This window comes from Antedon mediterranea, chromosome 1 (assembly GCF_964355755.1).
Source record: "Antedon mediterranea chromosome 1, ecAntMedi1.1, whole genome shotgun sequence".
Taxonomy (NCBI): domain Eukaryota; kingdom Metazoa; phylum Echinodermata; class Crinoidea; order Comatulida; family Antedonidae; genus Antedon; species Antedon mediterranea.
The window spans coordinates 9396197-9416547 of NC_092670.1; the positions used below are offsets into that span (position 1 = coordinate 9396197).

Here is a 20351-nt window from a genome sequence, read left to right on the forward strand (position 1 = left end):
ATTCTTTTTGATAGGTTTATTGTGTAACAGGATTTATTTATTTAAACAACAAAACATACCCTGTGTACTACGGTACAAAGATTTTTTGTTGGAAAAATGTGTTGTAACTAGGATTTTTTAATATAATCAACAAAAATCATACAGTTATTATTAATAATTATTTATTTTTATTTAAGAAAAGTTTTAACATTTAAAAAAATATATATATATATATACTATACACTGCTTTTATTAATTGTTTGGTAGGAATATTATGTAACCAGGATTTATTTAAACAACAAAACATACCCTGTACTATAGTACAAAGATTTTTTGTTGAAAATGTGTTGTAACATACAGTATTTATTAATTTATTTTTATTCTAAAAAGTTTTCCCTCTGCTTTTTTGTAAGGGCTTGGGACCTTCAAATACAAAGAGCAATGATTTGAGAGTAAATTATTGTTAATCATTTAAAAGGTAATTATTTTCCCTCTGCTTTTTTGTAAGGGCTTGGGACCTTCAAATACAAAGAGCAATGATTTGAGAGTAAATTATTGTTAATCATTTAAAAGGTAATTATAATAATAAACTTTAATTATTTTCTTACAAATTACAGAATTCACTACTTTAATCATTGCTCTTTGCATTCGGCAGCATTAAAAACTTTTTTTTAGTGTCGTGCAGTGACTGGACATCAATTCCGCAGAATCAATTCCAAGTTTTGATGGCATTTCCTCCACCAAGGGTATTACAGACACGATATACCCAAATTCGGGTGTACGGGGGACACCCATTCCAGGTTTTTATACACCGCCCAGTATTCGGTGTTGGCGATAGCTGGCTGTACTGTCCGACACCCGAAGATGCCACGCCACAGTAGCAACAAAGTTGGCCAGACACTCGGCTAAATTCTGTCACATACACACACTATTTCCGCAAAGTCAGAATTTATTTCTTCTGCTGTTTACGGAGGCGACGTTGAGCAGCCATAGCAGTTTTCCACTCTTCCATGGTTTGATTTGACTTAGCAGCACAATACCAAGTCCCGTAATACTGAGCGTGGTTTTCCATCAGTCTCGGTTGTTTGCACTGAGAACACACACTCACTGATGTTCTTGGCTTGTAGCGTTTTACTTGTTTACCTTCAGCTATTCTGTTCGCTGCTTGTTTCCTGTAGTAGGCGACGCTTCTAGGTATCGGTGTCTCTACAGGAAGGCTGCTGCTGCTACTGGCTGCAGGGGCAGATGACGTAGAAGGTAGTGGTGGTATTGCCATCTTACCCGGTGGAACTGGAATTGACGTTTTGTTCCTTACTGTCGCTTGCCCAACAGTGCTCTCTGGCAGGACAAATGTGAATGATGGAGCGATCGTCGACGTGTATAGCACTGCTGGCTTGATCAAAGGTTCGGGCAAGGCTCTAGAGGTGACAAGCTTGGGTTTGATTGCAGATATGCCAGATTCCAAGACTTGCCGCTCTTGCTTCTTCGATGTTCTGTTGTACCTGTTGAAAATAAGCAAAATAATTGAAAATGAGATTGTATTTATAGCAAAAACACCACCACCACCACAGAAACAGAAAGTAAGAAACTTACCACTGTATCAGTGTGGTACGGTTTATTTCCATCAACTGAAGCGGAGCAAACGACGAAAGGTGTCCGTTCGTTAGCACTTTGCGACGGATGTTCTTGTAACCCTTGACGATGAGGGGCCAGCGCTGCGATCGGTTGCCTCCGACTGAGATGACGGTAGATGGGTAGGCTTCACACAGTTTTGTTATAAGGCACTCCATGTACCGATTGCAGTCTGGCCATTGGGCTGGTCCGGTGTTTTGACCCAAGAAGCATCTGTAATATTTAAAAAGAATATTGTATTAACATTTGATTACATTAACATCAACTCGCATCCATCACATCAACCAACAAATTGAACAAAAAGTAGGAAACTGTCTTACCGTCTAGTGCTTTCGACACCTGGGATTACTGTCGTTTTACTCCTTTTGAACCTGCCCTTGGACAGGTAATCTTGATGTCGTGATTGGCGTTTGATGATTTTGTCAAAAGGGTCGAGGTTGTTCCATAGCTGTGTAATCTGCTCGGCTTGAGTTTTACTTATGACCCCACTGTCTTCTTTGAACTGGAATAGACAGTCGGCCAGGGCTTCTACCTTTGCATACCCTGAGATGTTGTCCGGTCCTGCAGAATCCTCGAGCTCCTGTAATTGTTTTGAATGTGAATTTTTTAAATGTTTTCCGTATATTTATGACACTCAAAGGGAAGAGGGAAAAACCAAAAAAAAAGTAAAAGAACAGAACAAACTCATTGTCAACAGTCATTCATTAAAAATATTAGGGTTATATAAGAGACAAGTTCCTTAAAAAATGAAGAGACAAACAAAATATATGTATATACACAATATAATAATATTGATTAAAAAAAAACTACTTACAGTGTCGATAGGAGCTGCGTCTTCTTCAGCATCACTACCATCATGTGATGATGGAGGCTGCTGCGGGATCGGCGAGGGTTGCCTAACTTCCGGAGGCGCACGATGATGACGTCCACCCAATCGGCGAAGTGATGGAGGTTCGTAGTCCGGTTGAGTTTTGTCATCATACCCTTCGTCAACATCGAAAGTGTACACTTCTTCGTCAAAGTCTGCATCGTCACTTTCATCATCTGAAAAGTGAGTTTCGAGTACTTTGTTCGTTTGGTTGTACAAGTACTCGACTCCGATGAGCTCCCCGGTGTACTTGATCGGAAGGACGAAACTGTTGTACAACTTCTTACCAAACACTTGCTCTGCCAGTGTGTTCAGGCCATGCTGGTGTAGCCCACTGTATGTGTTGGGATGTGGGGCTCCAGACTGTGTGGCAGCTACTGCCCGATTTGTGTTCCATCGCACAAGTCCATCCATCAGGTAAGCCTGAAAGTGAACGTCGCTAGCACGCTCACCTGTAAAGCAAAACCAAAAATGATTGTTAAAAAACAATAAGTAGTTCCATCGTACAAGTCCATCCATCAGCTTGGAAATGAAAATCAACCTGTTAAAAAAAATTATTGTTAAAACAGCAGTTACAGTTTCATCACACAAGTCCATAAATCAGGAGGCTTGGAAATAAAATTGTCAGCATGCTCACCTGTTAAGTAAAGTGGAAAATAAGTAGATATCAAATAATAATGAATACCTGGAATGAACCTGTTGAGGTGAAGATGGAACGATTCCAAGGAAGTGGAGCCTCTTGCACAACGGTAGACTGGTAAGGTGACTCCACCCTTGATCATCTCACTGGTTTTAACATAGAGCTGAATGCCTTCTGGGTCCTGAATGCAGGCAACGTGTCGCTCTTGCGAGTTCCAGATCTCCCAGGTACGGTCAGAGTCCAAGAGTGGGACGCCCAACGTGTCGCGGCCTTCTTCACCATCGAGCGAAGTGAGGAGTTCTCGGATCAGGTTAGCTGTCTCCCGAGTTCCTCGTGTAGTTCTGCGACAATGCAAAGCAAACTCCCTCTTGCTGATGTTTTGCAAGATGATGTCATCTGTCGGGTCGGAGTGAGCTTTGCTGGCGATGAGCTGTCCACGCTTGGCACGCTTCAGGCGCTCAACATCTTCAGCGCTCCACTCAAAAATGCAAGCGGATAGACGCTTGAGAAATATTGGGTACAGCTGGTGCGATTCTGTTGCACAGGCTGCAGCAATTTTTCTCATGAAGTGCCAGATGTCCAGGCGAATATGCATGTCGGGCCAGACGCTGAACATCTTGGTCATGGTTGAACGTCCACAGCAGTCACGATCAACATACAGAATCTCTGCGGGAGGTACGCCAGCCGAGGCATATCGGTCGATGATGCCTTGGATCATTTTTTCCACACCACATCCTTCTGCAGCAGTCAGGACCGAAATGAGCACCTGGCCGTGCTCATTTCCAACGTTTGTTGCCCATGCCGCTGTTCCAGAAGCGTAGCCGGCTAGCTTTTTGACAATCTGTTAAAAAAAAAAAAAAAGGCTTATATATTTAATAAGTGAATAAACAGAAATATTAAATCTTCTTGACCACAAATCTGAGAAGGAAAAAAAATGATTAACAAGTAATGAAAGGAATGTTAAAGCTTCAACACAGCACATCTGCAGAAAAAAATAGTGAATTGAATAAACAAAACAAGAAATGTAATGTAGAAGACAAAAAATGCATTGTTAATGAAATGGTATGTTTCTACTGTGTTGCTTACTTTTTTGGTCGAGTCAATCTTTAACACTCTCCCAAATGTTGACGTGATTGAAGCCTTGAGCTCGTCGATTCTTCGCATTACATCGTTGGAGTAAATGGTGAGGAACCACTTGACAGAGGGCACTGGGATCATTTCTGATACCTGGTCGAATTTTGGTGCAGTAATAAGACCACTGTCACGAGCATCACAGAACTTCTTGCAATCTTGCAAATAGAGAGCCACTCTCTCGTTCCACCGTCTTGCATGTTGCTCCAAGACTTGTTGGCGAAGCTGCGAAGGGCTGTTGCCAAATCCGCGGTACTTGAGGAGCTGCAGCACCCGGTTGTCGCATGCTAGGCGGTACGAAAGTACAGCGGGGAACTGGAGTCGATGTGGTAAATCAAGTTGTTCCAATATGTTGTTGCTCCAGCCGATTTGTTTTGCGTGGCAATTAGGGCACTCCAGGTACTCCGTTGCGAGTATGTAGTGGCAGTCTAAGTCCAGGACCAGACGAACGTGTCTGTAGAGACCGGCAGATGTGAGTGGCCGGTTCTTGCATCCTGGTCGAGTGCAGACTAGCTTGATTAGCCAGATCTTGCGTGGCATCCAAAGAAGGAGACGATGGCCGAAGTAGCTTCTGGCTTTTGGTATGTTCTTGCAGAGCAAATCCGGTTTTGGTGGGTCGAACCACATTTGCTTGAGTTTGGTAGAATCCAACTCTGCAGTCCCCTTCTTTGATTCCTTGAATAAGGCTTTGGAAATCCACTCTTGGTCAATCTCGGACAAAGTCTGTTTCCATCCTTCTGGTACAAGGCAGTCTGAAATAAAATTTGACACTATAATTTATACAATAAAATCAAATAAATTCTTTAACCAAATTAAATAACATTAAATGGTTAGTCAGTCAGCCAGCCAGCCAGCCAGCCAGCCAGCCAGCCAGTCAGTCAGTCAGTCAGTCAGTCAGTCAGTCAGTCAGTCAGTCAGTCAGTCAGTCAGTCAGTCAGTCAGTCAGTCAGTCAGTCAGTCAGTCAGTCAGCCAGTCAGTCAGTCAGTCAGTCAGTCAGTCAGCCAGCAACTGAATTATACACTATTCATACATTAAACTGAATTGTTGGTTTCAAAATAAACAAAACATAAATAAATAATTACCTTGCCCCTTTGACCAAGAGACTGTCGTAGGCATAGTATTAGCAGGTTCTGTAGATGCACTTGGTTGGGCTAGGTTAATCAATTTGTCAAAGAAAATTTGTCAAAGAAATGTGTTAACAACATTAATAAATCTACAGAAATACCTGTTCTTTACACAGATAGCAGATAGCATTTTTTTATATTAAAACAAAAATACATATAGCAGTATATATAATGCATCAGTAGCCGAATGTTAATAAAGGTGCAGGTAAAGCTTACAGTGAATAATGAAAAAAAAACAAAACAAAAACATTTTCAGACAAGATGAACACATGACAAAACAAGTATAAATACATAATACATATATGACAAAATAAGTAAACATACATACAAAACAAAACAAGTATAAATACATGAGAAATGATGTAGTTTTTAATAGGCATAATAGCATGTTGTTTTTAATTTGTTTTTTAATGCAAAAAGTACTTTAATGAATAAATCAAAAGAAAATAAAAAACATGGCAAGTAGACAGGGTTTTGTCTAACTACAAGAGATACTGCAAACAAAGCATATTTTCTATTTTGTTTTCTACCACATATACTTACCAATGCAAAATGAAAGATTGGTCGCAACATCTCCAAACCTGCAAAACTTAAAAAAAAAACAGATCACGTGCAAAAATGTATGTGAACAAAGTAAGTATAAACAAAAGAAATGTTACCGTAAATATTGATGACTCGGTGAAAAGCCAGTTGAAGTGAATGCTAAGTGGTAAAAAGAGAAAATATAGATTACTTTTAGAGCTACCACATAATTTATAGCTCTAGCTTAAATGAAAAATTGTAAGTAATTTAAAAATAAACTACTTTCTTTTGTCATTGTTGGTGCACCATGAATTTGGGTGCAATAAACTCTGGTAATAATTATTATATGTGTGACCTTGATATAAAAACACATTGAATATTTATTCAATTATTATTATGTTACTAATACTAATTAAATTATTACATAAAGCTACTTCTATTCTAAAACATATTTATAAAAGGTTAATAATTGTATAAATTGATTCTACCTTACAGTCACTAAATTAGATATTAGTAATGTTATATAAACTTTGCAGAAAAAAAATGGTGTTTACAAGACTTATGTGATAGTAATTAGAATTAAATTCTAGGGATTATAACTTGATACATGACAGCTGTCTTTGTTTACATACCTTGCCTAGCCTATGCCCAAAGTTTATGAGGTGTAGGTATATAAGACCTTGATATAAAAACACATTGAATATTCATTTAATTGTAAAATGTTAATAATACTAATAAAATCATTACATTAAAAGCTACTTCTATTCTAAAACATAATTCTAAAAGGTTAATTAATTGTAGCCTAAAATTGATTGTACTTACAGTCACTAAATTAGATGTTAGTAATGTTATATAAACTTTGCAGAAAAAATGGTGTTTACAAGACTTATGTGATAGTAATTAGAATTAAATTCTAGGGATTAAGATAACTTAATACAGGACAGCTGTCTTTGTTTATATTCCCAAAAGTTTATGAGGTGTAGTCATGAGATAAGACCTTGAATATTTAACTAACTGCATTTACTTAATAAACTACATTCAGATATTCAGATAAGATAATATTTATTTAGACAATAATGAATGAATATATACAAAATAGAAAAAAGATATTAAAGTGAACACATAGATAGATAAAGCAGTAATTGATAGTCATTATTATCATGGATCCCTTATAGAAGTTAAAAACTTGTCTCGTAGGGACCCACAACAAAACACATTACTATAAAAAAATAAATAAACCTAGAATATATAATTATATAATTTAGGATAAAAAATTACAGTATAATAACATAACTAACATCTTCTTTATAAAAATTATTTAAATTATATTTCAATAGTTTCATATAAATGAAATAAATTACATTAAAAACAAATTAATAAACAAAAACTAAATAAACAATAACAGGAGAAGAACACTTTCAGTCTGTCACATATAGACTAGGCCTAACTTCTATCTATTCTAGCCTAGCTAGGCCTCTTTTCCTCCTAGCAGCTAACTAAGAAAAACGGCCTATTTTATCATTTTAATTTAATTGAATTTGTAGGCAAACAAAAATATGACAAAAAATACACTAACAGAAAACAATTAACAGAAAACAACGCCCACAATGTATTCATTTTTTTTAAATTAACTAATTAAGGCGACGAACTCGGCCGTACTAGGCCTGGGCGCGGCCGACAGCCAGGCCGCGAACGTGCATCGGGACCGATAACACGTCTCTCGCGGAGCTGATCATATATTTGGCCATACTTTAAACGCCCGTTTTTTGACTAAAATCAATTTTTTTTTCCTACCTTGAATACAAGCAAACGGTTGCAGGATACTACAGCTTCTAGATGATGACCTCAAATAGGATTGCGCTTAGAAAAACGATTGAATTTAGAGAGCGTTTAGAACGAGATGTTGTCACAGATAAATCTGATCAAAATCTCAAAGAAAAACCTCGCGGTCCCCTCAATCTCAACTTTCTAGTTGCATTACGTCACTCTTCAGCGCTCCGATAGGTTAACAATTGAAACACTGACTTTCCATGATCGTGATCTGATTGGTCAATAACCTGTTCAATTTGCCGTGAACGTCTGCGATTGGTTAACAATTGAAACATGAATTGAAACAATAAACCTTGCATAATGGGTTAAAGTGAGCGCAATAGTACAGGGAAATTTTCGGAAAAGAGCCAATTTTCGACCCTTTTATTTTTGACATAAATGATTACTATAGCATAATAAACATGCGCAGAGTCGAATGATGGGTTCTGCGCATGTCAATTATGCTATAGTAACCAGTTATGTCAGAAAATAAAATAGTCGAAAATTATTTTTAGACATAAATGTTTACTATCGCATAATAAACATGCGCAGAGTCGAATAATGGGTTCTGTGCATGTCAATTATGATTTAGTAACCAGTTATATCAAAAAATAAAATAGTCGAAAATTATTTTTAGACATAAATGTTTACTATCGCATAATAAAAATGCGCAGAGTCGAATAATGGGTTCTGCGCATGTCAATTATGCTATAGTAACCAGTTATGTCAGAAAATAAAATAGTCAAATTATTTTTAGACATAAATGTTTACTATCGCATAATAAACATGCGCAGAGTCAAATAATGGGTTCTGCGCATGTCAATTATGCTATAGTAACCTGTTATGTCAGATAATAAAATGGTCGAAAATTATTTTTATACATAAATGTTTACTATCGCATAATAAAGATGCGCAGAGTCGAATAATGGGTTCTGCGCATGTCAATTATGCTATCCAGTTATGTCAGATAATAAAATGGTCAAAAATTATTTTTAGACATAAATGTTTACTATCGCATAATAAACATGCGCAGAGTCGAATAATGGGTTCTGCGCATGTCAATTATGATATAGTAACCAGTTATATCAAAAAATAAAATGGTCGAAATTTGGCCATTTTTGGAAAAAATCCCTGTACTATAGTACAGGGAAATTTTCGGAAAAGAGCCAATTTTCGACCCTTTTATTTTTGACATAAATGATTACTATAGCATAATAAACATGCGCAGAGTCGAATAATGGGTTCTGCGCATGTCAATTATGCTATAGTAACCAGTTATGTCAGATAATAAAATGGTCGAAAATTATTTTTAGACATAAATGTTTACTATCGCCTAATAAACATGCGCAGAGTCGAATAATGTGTTCTGCGCATGTCAATTATTCTATAGTAACCAGTTATGTCATAAAATAAAACTGTCGAAAATTATTTTTAGACCTAAATGTTTACTATTGCATAATAAACATGCGCAGAGTCGAATAATGGACTCTGCGCATGTCAATTATGATATAGTAACCAGTTATATCAAAAAATGAAATGATCGAAATTTGGCCATTTTTCGAAAAAATCACTGTACTATATTACAGGGAAATTTTCGAAAAAGAGCCAATTTTCGACCCTTTTATTTTTGACATAAATGATTACTATAGCATAATAAACATGCGCAGAGTCGAATTATGGGTTCTGCGCATGTCAATTATGCTATAGTAACCAGTTATGTCAGAAAATAAAATAGTCGAAAATTATTTTTAGACATAAATGTTTACTATCGCATAATAAACATGCGCAGAGTCGAATAATGGGTTCTGCGCATGTCAATTGTGATTTAGTAACCAGTTATATCAAAAAATAAAATAGTCGAAAATTATTTTTAGACATAAATCTTTACTATCGCATAATCAACATGCGCAGAGTCGAATAATGGGTTCTGCGCATGTCAATTATGCTATAGTAACCAGTTATGTCAGAAAATAAAATAGTCGAAAATTATTTTTAGACATAAATGTTTACTATCGCATAATAAACATGCGCAGAGTCAAATAATGGGTTCTGCGCATGTCAATTATGCTATAGTAAGATAAGATAAGATAATATAAAAACAAATATAGCATAAAACCATTCATATAAAAACATCTAAAAAATTACAATATAAAATTATCTTCTTGACTTCCTGTTGTACTGGATGATACCTGTTATGTCAGATAATAAAATGGTCGAAAATTATTTTTACACATAAATGTTTACTATCGCATAATAAAGATGCGCAGAGTCGAATAATGGGTTCTGCGCATGTCAATTATGCTATAGTAACCAGTTATGTCAGATAATAAAATGGTCGAAAAATATTTTTAGACATAAATGTTTACTATCGCATAATAAACATGCGCAGAGTCGAATAATGGGTTCTGCGCATGTTAATTATGATATAGTAACCAGTTATATCAAAAAATAAAATGGTCGAAATTTGGCCATTTTTGGAAAAAATCCCTGTACTATAGTACAGGGAAATTTTCGAAAAAGAGCCAATTTTCGACCTTTTTATTTTTGACATAAATGATTACTATAGCATAATAAACATGCGCAGAGTCGAATGATGGGTTCTGCGCATGTCAATTATGCTATAGTAATCAGTTATGTCAGATAATAAAATGGTCGAAAATTATTTTAGATATAAATGTTTACTATCGCATAATAAACATGCGCAGAGTCAAATAATGGGTTCTGCGCATGTCAATTATGATATAGTAACCAGTTATATCAAAAAATAAAATGGTCGAAATGTGGCCATTTTTGGAAAAAATCCCTGTACTATAGTACAGGGAAATTTTCGAAAAAGAGCCAATTTTCGACCCTTTTATTTGTTGACATAAATGGTTACCATAGCATAATAAACATGCGCAGAGTCGAATAATGGGTTCTGCGCATGTCAATTATGCTATAGTAACCAGTTATGTCAGATAATAAAATGGTCGAAAATTATTTTTAGACATAAATGTTTACAATCGCATAATAAAGATGCGCAGAGTCGAATAATGGGTTCTGCGCATGTCAATTAAGCTATAGCATACCAGTTATGTCAGATAATAAAATGGTCGAAAATTATTTTTAGACATAAATGTTTACTATCGCATAATAAACATGCGCAGAGTCGAATAATGGGTTCTGCGCATGTCAATTATGATATAGTAACCAGTTATATCAAAAAATAAAATGGTCGAAATTTGGCCATTTTTGGAAAAAAATCCCTGTACTAAAGTACAGGGAAATTTTCGGAAAAGAACCAATTTTCGACCCTTTTATTTTTTGACATAACTGGTTACTATAGCATGATAAACATGCGCAGAGTCGAATAATGGATTCTGCGCATGTCAATTATGCTATAGTAACCAGTTATGTCAGGTAATAAAATGTTTACTATTGCATAATAAACATGCGCAGAGTCGAATAATGGGTTCTGCACATGTCAATTATGCTATAGTAACCAGTTATGTCAGATAATAAAATTGTCGAAAATTATTTTTAGACAAATGTTTACTATCGCATAATAAACATGCGCAGAATCGAATAATGTGTTCTGCGCATGTCAATTATGCTATAGTAACCAGTTATGTCAGATAATAAAATGGTCGAAAATTATTTTTAGACATAAATGTTTACTATCGCATAATAAACATGCGCAGAGTCGAATAATTGGTTCTGCGTATGTCAATTATGATATAGTAACCAGTTATATCAAAAAATAAAATGGTCGAAATTTGGCCATTTTCGGAAAAGAACCAATTTTCGACCCTTTTATTTTTTGACATAACTGGTTACTATAGCATAATAAACATGCGCAGAGTCGAATAATGGGTTCTGCGCATGTCAATTATGCTATTGTAACCAGTTATGTCAGATAATAAAATGTTTACTATTGCATAATAAACATGCGCAGAGTCGAATAATGGGTTCTGCGCATGTCAATTATGCTATAGTAACCAGTTATGTCAGATAATAAAATTGTCGAAAATTATTTTTAGACAAATGTTTACTATCGCATAATAAACATGCGCAGAATCGAATAATGTGTTCTGCGCATGTCAATTATGCTATAGTAACCAGTTATGTCAGATAATAAAATGGTCGAAAATTGGCCATTTTCGGAAAAGAACCAATTTTCGACCCTTTTATTTTTTGACATAACTGGTTACTATAGCATAATAAACATGCGCAGAGTCGAATAATGGGTTCTGCGCATGTCAATTATGCTATTGTAACCAGTTATGTCAGATAATAAAATGTTTACTATTGCATAATAAACATGCACAGAGTCGAATAATGGGTTCTGTGCATGTCACTTATGCTATAGTAACCAGTTATGTCAGATAATAAAATGGTCGAAAATTATTTTTAGACATAAATGTTTACTATCGCCTAATAAACATGCGCAGAGTCGAATAATGTGTTCTGCGCATGTCAATTATTCTATAGTAACCAGTTATGTCATAAAATAAAATTGTCGAAAATTATTTTTAGACCTAAATGTTTACTATTGCATAATAAACATGCGCAGAGTCGAATAATGGACTCTGCGCATGTCAATTATGATATAGTAACCAGTTATATCAAAAAATGAAATGGTCGAAATTTGGCCATTTTTCGAAAAAATCACTTTACTATATTACAGGGAAATTTTCGAAAAAGAGCCAATTTTCGACCCTTTTATTTTTTGACATAAATGGTTACTATAGCATAATAAACATGCGCAGAGTCAAATAATGGGTTCTGCGCATGTCAATTATGCTATAGTAACCAGTTATGTCAGATAATAAAATGTTTACTATTGCATAATAAACATGTGCAGAGTCGAATAATGGGTTCTGCACATGTCAATTATGCTATAGTAACCAGTTATGTCATAAAATAAAATTGTCGAAAATTATTTTTAGACATAAATGTTTACAATCGCATAATAAACATGCGCAGAGTCGAATAATGGGTTCTGCACATGTCAATTAAGCTATAGCATACCAGAATATGTCAGATAATAAAATGGTCGAAAATTATTTTTAGACATAAATGTTTACTATCGCATAATAAACATGCGCAGAGTCGAATAATGGGTTCTGCGCATGTCAATTATGCTATAGTAACCAGTCATGTCAGATAATAAAATTGTCGAAAATTATTTTTAGACAAATGTTTACTATCGCATAATAAACATGCGCAGAATCGAATAATGTGGTCTGCGCATGTCAATTATGCTATAGTAACCAGTTATGTCAGATAATAAAATGGTCGAAAATTATTTTTAGACATAAATGTTTACTATCGCATAATAAACATGCGCAGAGTCGAATAATTGGTTCTGCGCATGTCAATTATGATATAGTAACCAGTTATATCAAAAAATAAAATGGTCGAAATGTGGTCATTTTTGGAAAAAATCCCTGTACTATATAGTACAGGGAAATTTTCGAAAAAGAGCCAATTTTCGACCCTTTTATTTGTTGACATAAATGGTTACTATAGCATAATAAACATGCGCAGAGTCGAATAATGGGTTCTGCGCATGTCAATTATGCTATAGTAACCAGTTATGTCAGATAATAAAATGGTCGAAAATTATTTTTAGACATAAATGTTTACAATCGCATAATAAACATTCGCAGAGTCGAATAATGGGTTCTGCGCATGTCAATTAAGCTATAGCATACCAGTTATGTCAGATAATAAAATGGTCGAAAATTATTTTTAGACATAAATGTTTACTATCGCATAATAAATTTTATTTTATTTTTTTATTTTATTCAATCAAAACCAACAGCGATAAATACCGCCACTAACAGGTTTGAAACATAAAACAATACAACATCAAAAACGGTTAACAATAAAATACAGATAAAATATATATATATATATATATAAAACATAGATTGGCATGCCATAAACAATTTCAATTAAACAGGTTATGCAGGCTGTTCAAGAAGTGAACACATCATCGTCCTCTTAAAATAACCAAGTCTATCATTAAAAATATCGATATGATTGCTATTTAGATTATTAAATGTATAAGGTAGTCTATGAAAAAGTCCCCTCTTAGTACAGTCGACACGGCTAAAAGGAATATGCAATAAATGTCTATTTCGTGTACGACCAGGAACATTTAAACTAAATAGTGAAATTAATGAACAGTCATATTTAGAATTTAAAATATTATATAAAAAAACCATATCAGATATCGTTCGACGATTGCTGACAGAATCAATGGAAAAGGCAAAATTAACACAGTTATAAGACAGGAATCGAACAAACTTCCGTTGAACAGTGTCGATTCGACGGGCCTGACATGGAGAAATTGAATTGAAAATTGCGGAACAATATTCAAGGTGAGGACGTATAATAGATTTGTATAAAGATAAAAGTGCCCTGCCGTCGTTCATAAACCTACAATTTCTCCATATTAAGCCCATCATTCTATTAGCTTTTGACAACACATGATTAATATGTGAACAAAAATTTAATTTACTATCAATAAAAATACCTAAATCTTTCCATACATAAACCATCTCAAGATCATGTCCACTCAGATTATAATTGAAGAGCACAGGCCTTTTTTTAAGTGTTATAGATAAATATTTGCATTTATTAGCATTAAGTTTTATCCCCCACTTCTCCGTCCATTCCACGAGACCATCCAGATCCTCCTGCAGTGAAAAAGCATCCTGTGGAGTGGTAATCACTTTAAACAATTTCAGATCGTCAGCAAATAAAAGAGACTCGGAATGATTAAATTTTAAAGGAAGATCGTTGATAAATAAATTAAACAAAAGCGGGCCCAGGATCGAGCCCTGCGGAACGCCCGATAACACAGGGAGCCAATCAGATGTCTCTCCCCCAATGACAACACGCTGTTGTCTATTAGTTAAATAGCTTTTAAACCAACTTAACAGTGAACCGGATAAACCAAATTTTGAAAGTTTAAAAATAAGCAAATCATGGGAAACGGAATCAAAAGCCTTAGAGAAATCAGTGTAAATCACATCGCACTGCTTCTTGCTGTTAATTGCATCGTATGATGTAGCAAGAAGCAGTGCGAGGTTGGTTTGACATGATCTCCCAGAGACAAAACCATGCTGCCTAGGACTTAAAGCATTAGCAACATGTGATGACAAACCATCATGCACAATGCGCTCAAAAATCTTAGACATAGTAGGCAATAACGAAATAGGACGATAGTTACAGATTAGTTTTTTGGGACCACTCTTGTGAATTTGGACAATATTAGCGTGTTTCCAAGATGAAGGAAAAACCCCAGAATTAATAGATAGCTGAAACAATTTGCAAAGCGGATAAGAGAGTGAGGAGGAGGCACCCTTTAAGACAACGTTACTAATCTGATCAATGCCAGTAGCTTTATTGATATCAATGTTACTAAGTGCCTTTTCCACAGAATGCTGATTCACAGACAGAGAACTTAAGTTATCCACCGCATAGTCAGGAAGACCTGGATAGTCCCGGGGAACGTCCGGAGAAGGCTCACTGAAAAAAGAATGAAAATAAGAATTAAATGTGGTAGCTTTATCATAATTAGACTGGAATGAAATGTTATCGTGACTCATGACAGAAGGAAGATTATTTGACTTGTATTTAGTTTTCATCCAGCTCCAGAATCTTTTACTGTTAGTGACAATTTGCTTAGCCAAAGAGTCCAAGTAATCTTTGTACTTTTTATTGCACATTTTTTTTAAAGACGCGCGAGCAAATTTGAAATTACTTTGGGCTAACCGATTATTATTTTTTTTCAGATATCTATAATACTTTTCTTTGAGTTGAAGCGCACTTCTCAACTCATTGTCAAACCACGGAGGAAGCTTTCTGCGCTTTCTAATTTTAGGCACTGTGTCATTGACGGCAGCATTTAACAAATTATAAAACATATCCAAAGCTTCATTTAAATCACCTTCAAAATCAATTAAGACACTCCATGGAACACAGTTAAGAGTATTACATAGATTATTGACATCAAGTGCTTTAAAATTGTAAATTATACTTTTACGATTCAAATTATCATTACTACAATTAACATCAAAATTTAAACGGAAATCAATTCTCAAAGATGAGTGGTCAGATAAAAAAATATCGTTAGCAGTATAGACTTTGTCGGAAATGTTTTTACTACAAATAACAAGATCAAGCATTTTATCCATTCTTGTACAGTACGTATTGCATTGAAATAGGCCACAGCTAGAAAGCAATACATCAAGTAAGTGTTCTGCCATGGACTGAGCTGGAGCAGAATAAGGGTTGCTACTCCAATTAATTTCGGGCATACGCAGAGTCGAATAATGGGTTCTGCGCATGTCAATTATGATATAGTAACCAGTTATATCAAAAAATAAAATGGTCGAAATTTGGCCATTTTCGGAAAAGAACCAATTTTCGACCCTTTTATTTTTTGACATAATTGGTTACTATAGCATATTAAACATGCTCAGAGTCGAATAATGGGTTCTGCGCATGTCAATTATGATATAGTAACCAGTTATATCAAAAAATAAAATGGTCAAAATTTATTTTTAGACATAAATGTTTACTATCATGCGCAGAGTCGAATAATGAGTTCTGCGCATGTCAATTATGCTATAGTAACCAGTTATATCGAAAAATAAAAAGGTCGAAAGTTGGCCATTTTTGGAAAAAATCCCTGTACTATTATAGTACAGGGACATTTACGAAAAATGGGAAAATTTCTACCCTTTTAGTTTTTGACATAACTAGTTACTATAGCTCTATAACATGATGATAACACAATATATGGCAATATTAATATAGCTCTATAAAAAAACTTGGTCTACAATTAGAAATGTACTTCATACTACTCCCAGCAAAAGCAACAATGTAAAACGTATTAATTTTAATGGTACCTTAACTAGCGCTCCAAAGATTATTGCTAATAGCTTCAATGACGTTTTTGTTGACATTGGACCCAAACTTGCCAGTAAAATTCCACATGATCGCAATATTAGTATTACTGACTATTTACCCAATTCCGTTGCGCAGTCTCTATTTATAAACCCAGTTGATGAAAATGAAATTCTCAAAATTATTTCCTCATTTGGCAACAACAAAGCTCCTGGTTTAGATGGATTTAATACTTTTGTTATTAAACAATCTGCATATTTTATTTCCAAACCCCTTTGTCATATCTTTAATTCTTCGATTTCATGCGGTATTTTTCCAGACAAATTAAAGCGCGCTATTGTAACTCCCGTCTTTAAATCAGCAACTACCGCCCTATTTCTATTCTCTCTATTTTTTCGAAATTATTTGAACGCATTATATATGATCGAACTTATTCCTTTCTTCAAAAGAATAATGTCCTCTTTCAGCATCAGTTTGGATTTAGAAAAGGCTACTCCACCTCAATGGCACTTATTGAGCTGACTAACTATATTTTAGATGCTTTTGAAGAAAATAAATTATCCATGGGAATTTTGATTGATTTATCGAAAGCTTTTGACACCATTGACCACAACATCTTGTTATCTAGGCTTTCTCACTATGGCGTTAGAGGGATTGCACTTGATTTATTCAAGAGCTATCTTCTTGACCGCACTCAGTGCACAAAATTCAATAATAATACATCGGATTTCCGATCCATCTCGTGTGGCGTTCCAAAAGGGTCATTGCTTGGCCCTCTATTATTCATAATTTATATTAATGATTTTTATAATTCCTCCATTCTCTCGTCTTTCTTATATGCTGATGACACCACTATTTTATATTCGCATAGTGACATTAATACACTATTTGATGTTGTTAACAACGAACTTAAGTCCGTTTTAAAATATTTTTCAGCTAATAAACTTTCGGTAAACTTTAAAAAATGCAGTGCTATTATTTTTCACAGTCCTAACAAATCCTTCATTCTTGGAAATAACTTAATTTTGTTAAATAATATTAATATTCCGCTCACTGATAGCGTCCAGTTTCTTGGAGTTTTCCTTGACTCTAAATTAACATGGAAATGTCATATTGATTCGGTTGCTTCGAAGGTTTAAAAAAATATAGGAATTATCTATAGGCTTTCTCATTATATCCCTTTAACAATTTTGCGTTTATTATATTGTTCTCTTATTTTGCCCTACCTAAATTATTGCAATATTGTTTGGGCTAATAATTACAAGACATCTATTGATAGACTTATTATTTTACAAAAAAGGCCATTAGGCTTATTACCCATTCGAATCGTCTTTCTCATACTTCCCCTATTTTTTCCGTACATAATTTTCTTAAATTAGCTGATATCAATCTTTCTCAACAAATGTCATTTATTTATGACTCTTTGACAGCTGATTCTCCTTCATCTCATCTTTTCAAATTTAATCACGAAGTTCATAATTATAATACTCGTATTGCACAAGACCTACATTTGCCAAAACCAAGACTCACTGCCTTTAAACATTCAATCAGATATACTGGTCCCATGAATTGGAATAAAATTCCTTTTCAAATTAAACATTCGGCTACTAAATTTTTATTTAATAAAACATTCAAATCTTTCCTCATTTCTAAATATTAATGTTTTCCCCTGGTGATGTGTGTACGGGTGTGTCTGTGCATGTTCTGTTTGTTGATGTCTGTTTGTGTTGTGATTCGTGTCCTGTAAGTTTGTTCTGTACCTGTGTGTTTGTTGTTCTGTCTAACTTATTTATTACTTCATTGTGTGGGCTTCCACATCACAGGCTTGCCTTTCGTGGATTGCCATCTTTTTTTCCACATGTTGCAGTTCTTTTTATATAAGGTATTATTTGATGTTATCAATATATTAAAAAAATAAAATTATTTATTTATTTATATATACTAGATGGCACGCTCGCTTCGCTCGCGTACCATCTAGGTCGTGCCCACAGATGGTTCTCGAATACACAGTATTTCCAGCGAGAAAAAAATGGAGATTTCAAATGTACGTACCGCAGGACTATAATACATTGTCGTTTACAGAAACGAATAAATATACACAATGATTTATGTAGTCAACCAAAATTAGCACCCTGGGAATTACTTCCGAGAGAGAAACAAAATGAGTCAAATTTTTTTATTTGGACTCATTTAAACAAACCCAATTTGTGTTTTGTATGTAACATTAAGGGTTGAGGGATGGGGGAAGAAGATAGGTACAAAGAGGAAACATTTTAAAATATATTCTTATCCACTCAGTAACGAAATATTGTTTTTAATGTTTTATAGGCCTATAAATAATATACCACTAAATACAGTAAAACATTTACGATTTAATACGGTACTTTGTTAAAACTCTCACTGTCATAGTCGATTGAAATAGTAAAGTACATGTAACGATACACCACTACGACGTTTATATATTTTTAAATTATTAATTAATACAAACGTTGAGAAGCAACTGTCAGTAATAACGTTTATTTATTTGTATATTATATGTTTATAATCTAACAGTAGGGCCTACCCACACTCACAGTAATAAAGTTTATTTGTATATATTTTTATATTACATCTAACAGTACCAACACTCACAGTAAGAAATTTGCGATTCAAATTGCGATCAAAAGTGGTTAATACCTTAACAGTATTGTACAGCATTGCAATACTATTTATGTTTATTCTCCAAGGGGGCCCATAAATCTAAATCTATACCTCTATGGTTAAACCAAATAATTTGGAATGTTTATTTGTATATTATATGTTTATAATCTAACAGTAGGGCCTACCCACACTCACAGTAATAAAGTTTATTTGTATATATTTTTATATTACATCTAACAGTACCAACACTCACAGTAAGAAATTTGCGATTCAAATTGCGATCAAAAGTGGTTTTAACCATTAAAATACCTTAACAGTATTGTACAGCCAGGGAACTCCCTGGTACAGCATTGCAATACTATTTATGTTTATTCTCCAAGGGGGCCCATAAATCTAAATCTATACCTGTATGGTTAAACCAAATAATTTGGAATGTTCCATTCATCACAAATCAATACATTTGTAAAAACGTATATTAAATGTATCAAAATAGTATTTTTTAAAGAAAATCAGCCTGTCTTCAACATTATGATGCTGTACTCGAACTGTTCAACCGGTTTTCAGCTATTAAAAACAATTATCGTAGGAGGAGATAGGAAAATGCGAAGCCTCCTCGCATTTTTGTGGCGGGTATTTTTCAAGATGGACATCCATTAGACAGTGTATACCACGATCGGAAAACACCCCTATTTGGGGCAAATCGTTGAACCTAAATTCGTTTTAATCGTCAATAACTAATTATCTAACTTAATTTAATTAGTAAACAGGGTTACATCAGGTGGTTAAAATCAGTACCGAAAGTACGAACCAACTTTATATACCATCGAGTAAAAATTCTAGAAGTAAGGCGCGATTTACCGAATTTTGCCCTTACGTAAATTTATATATAGATTTACACAGTGCTATGCAACACAATTGATTTGTATATATGTATGTGTGTGTGTGTATGTATATAGCTCTGCTAACTTTTCTGGCTGTTTACTTTATCGTTTTGATTTAGTTTTTCGCTTTTTTTGTATCTCCATTGAGATCCAGCCACTGATACCCACAGCATTGTCATTTTTTCAGTAATTTGCCTTTGGATTTATATATATTTGTATA

General features: G+C 34.4%; 2 protein-coding genes across 2 annotated transcripts in view; one reads left to right on the top strand and one right to left on the bottom strand.

Moving 5' to 3' along the window:
- The window catches only part of LOC140055996 (tRNA endonuclease ANKZF1-like), a 344549-nt gene that overhangs the window by 719 nt on the left and 323479 nt on the right, over window positions 1–20351 (top strand). The gene's annotated exons all lie outside the window — the stretch shown is intronic.
- LOC140046303 (uncharacterized) lies at window positions 638–5923 on the bottom strand. The gene is made up of 8 exons (XM_072090892.1): window positions 5919–5923; window positions 5334–5402; window positions 4206–5002; window positions 3165–3960; window positions 2426–2931; window positions 1932–2191; window positions 1573–1824; window positions 638–1481 (listed from the first exon to the last, which is right to left on the bottom strand). The coding sequence occupies exons 2-8, from the start codon at window positions 5365–5367 to the stop codon at window positions 929–931; spliced, it is 3198 nt and encodes a 1065-aa protein (XP_071946993.1). The 5' UTR covers window positions 5368–5402; window positions 5919–5923; the 3' UTR covers window positions 638–928.

Bases quoted from the DNA above. Each gene is read 5' to 3' on its own strand.
- LOC140046303 (XM_072090892.1), bottom strand. From the start codon at position 5,367: ATGCCTACGACAGTCTCTTGGTCAAAGGGGCAAG. The intron at 2,932-3,164 runs GTATTCATTATT...TTTGCTTTACAG, and splicing joins CCTCAACAGGTTCATTCCAG to GTGAGCGTGCTAGCGACGTT. The intron at 1,825-1,931 runs GTAAGACAGTTT...TAAATATTACAG, and splicing joins GGTGTCGAAAGCACTAGACG to ATGCTTCTTGGGTCAAAACA.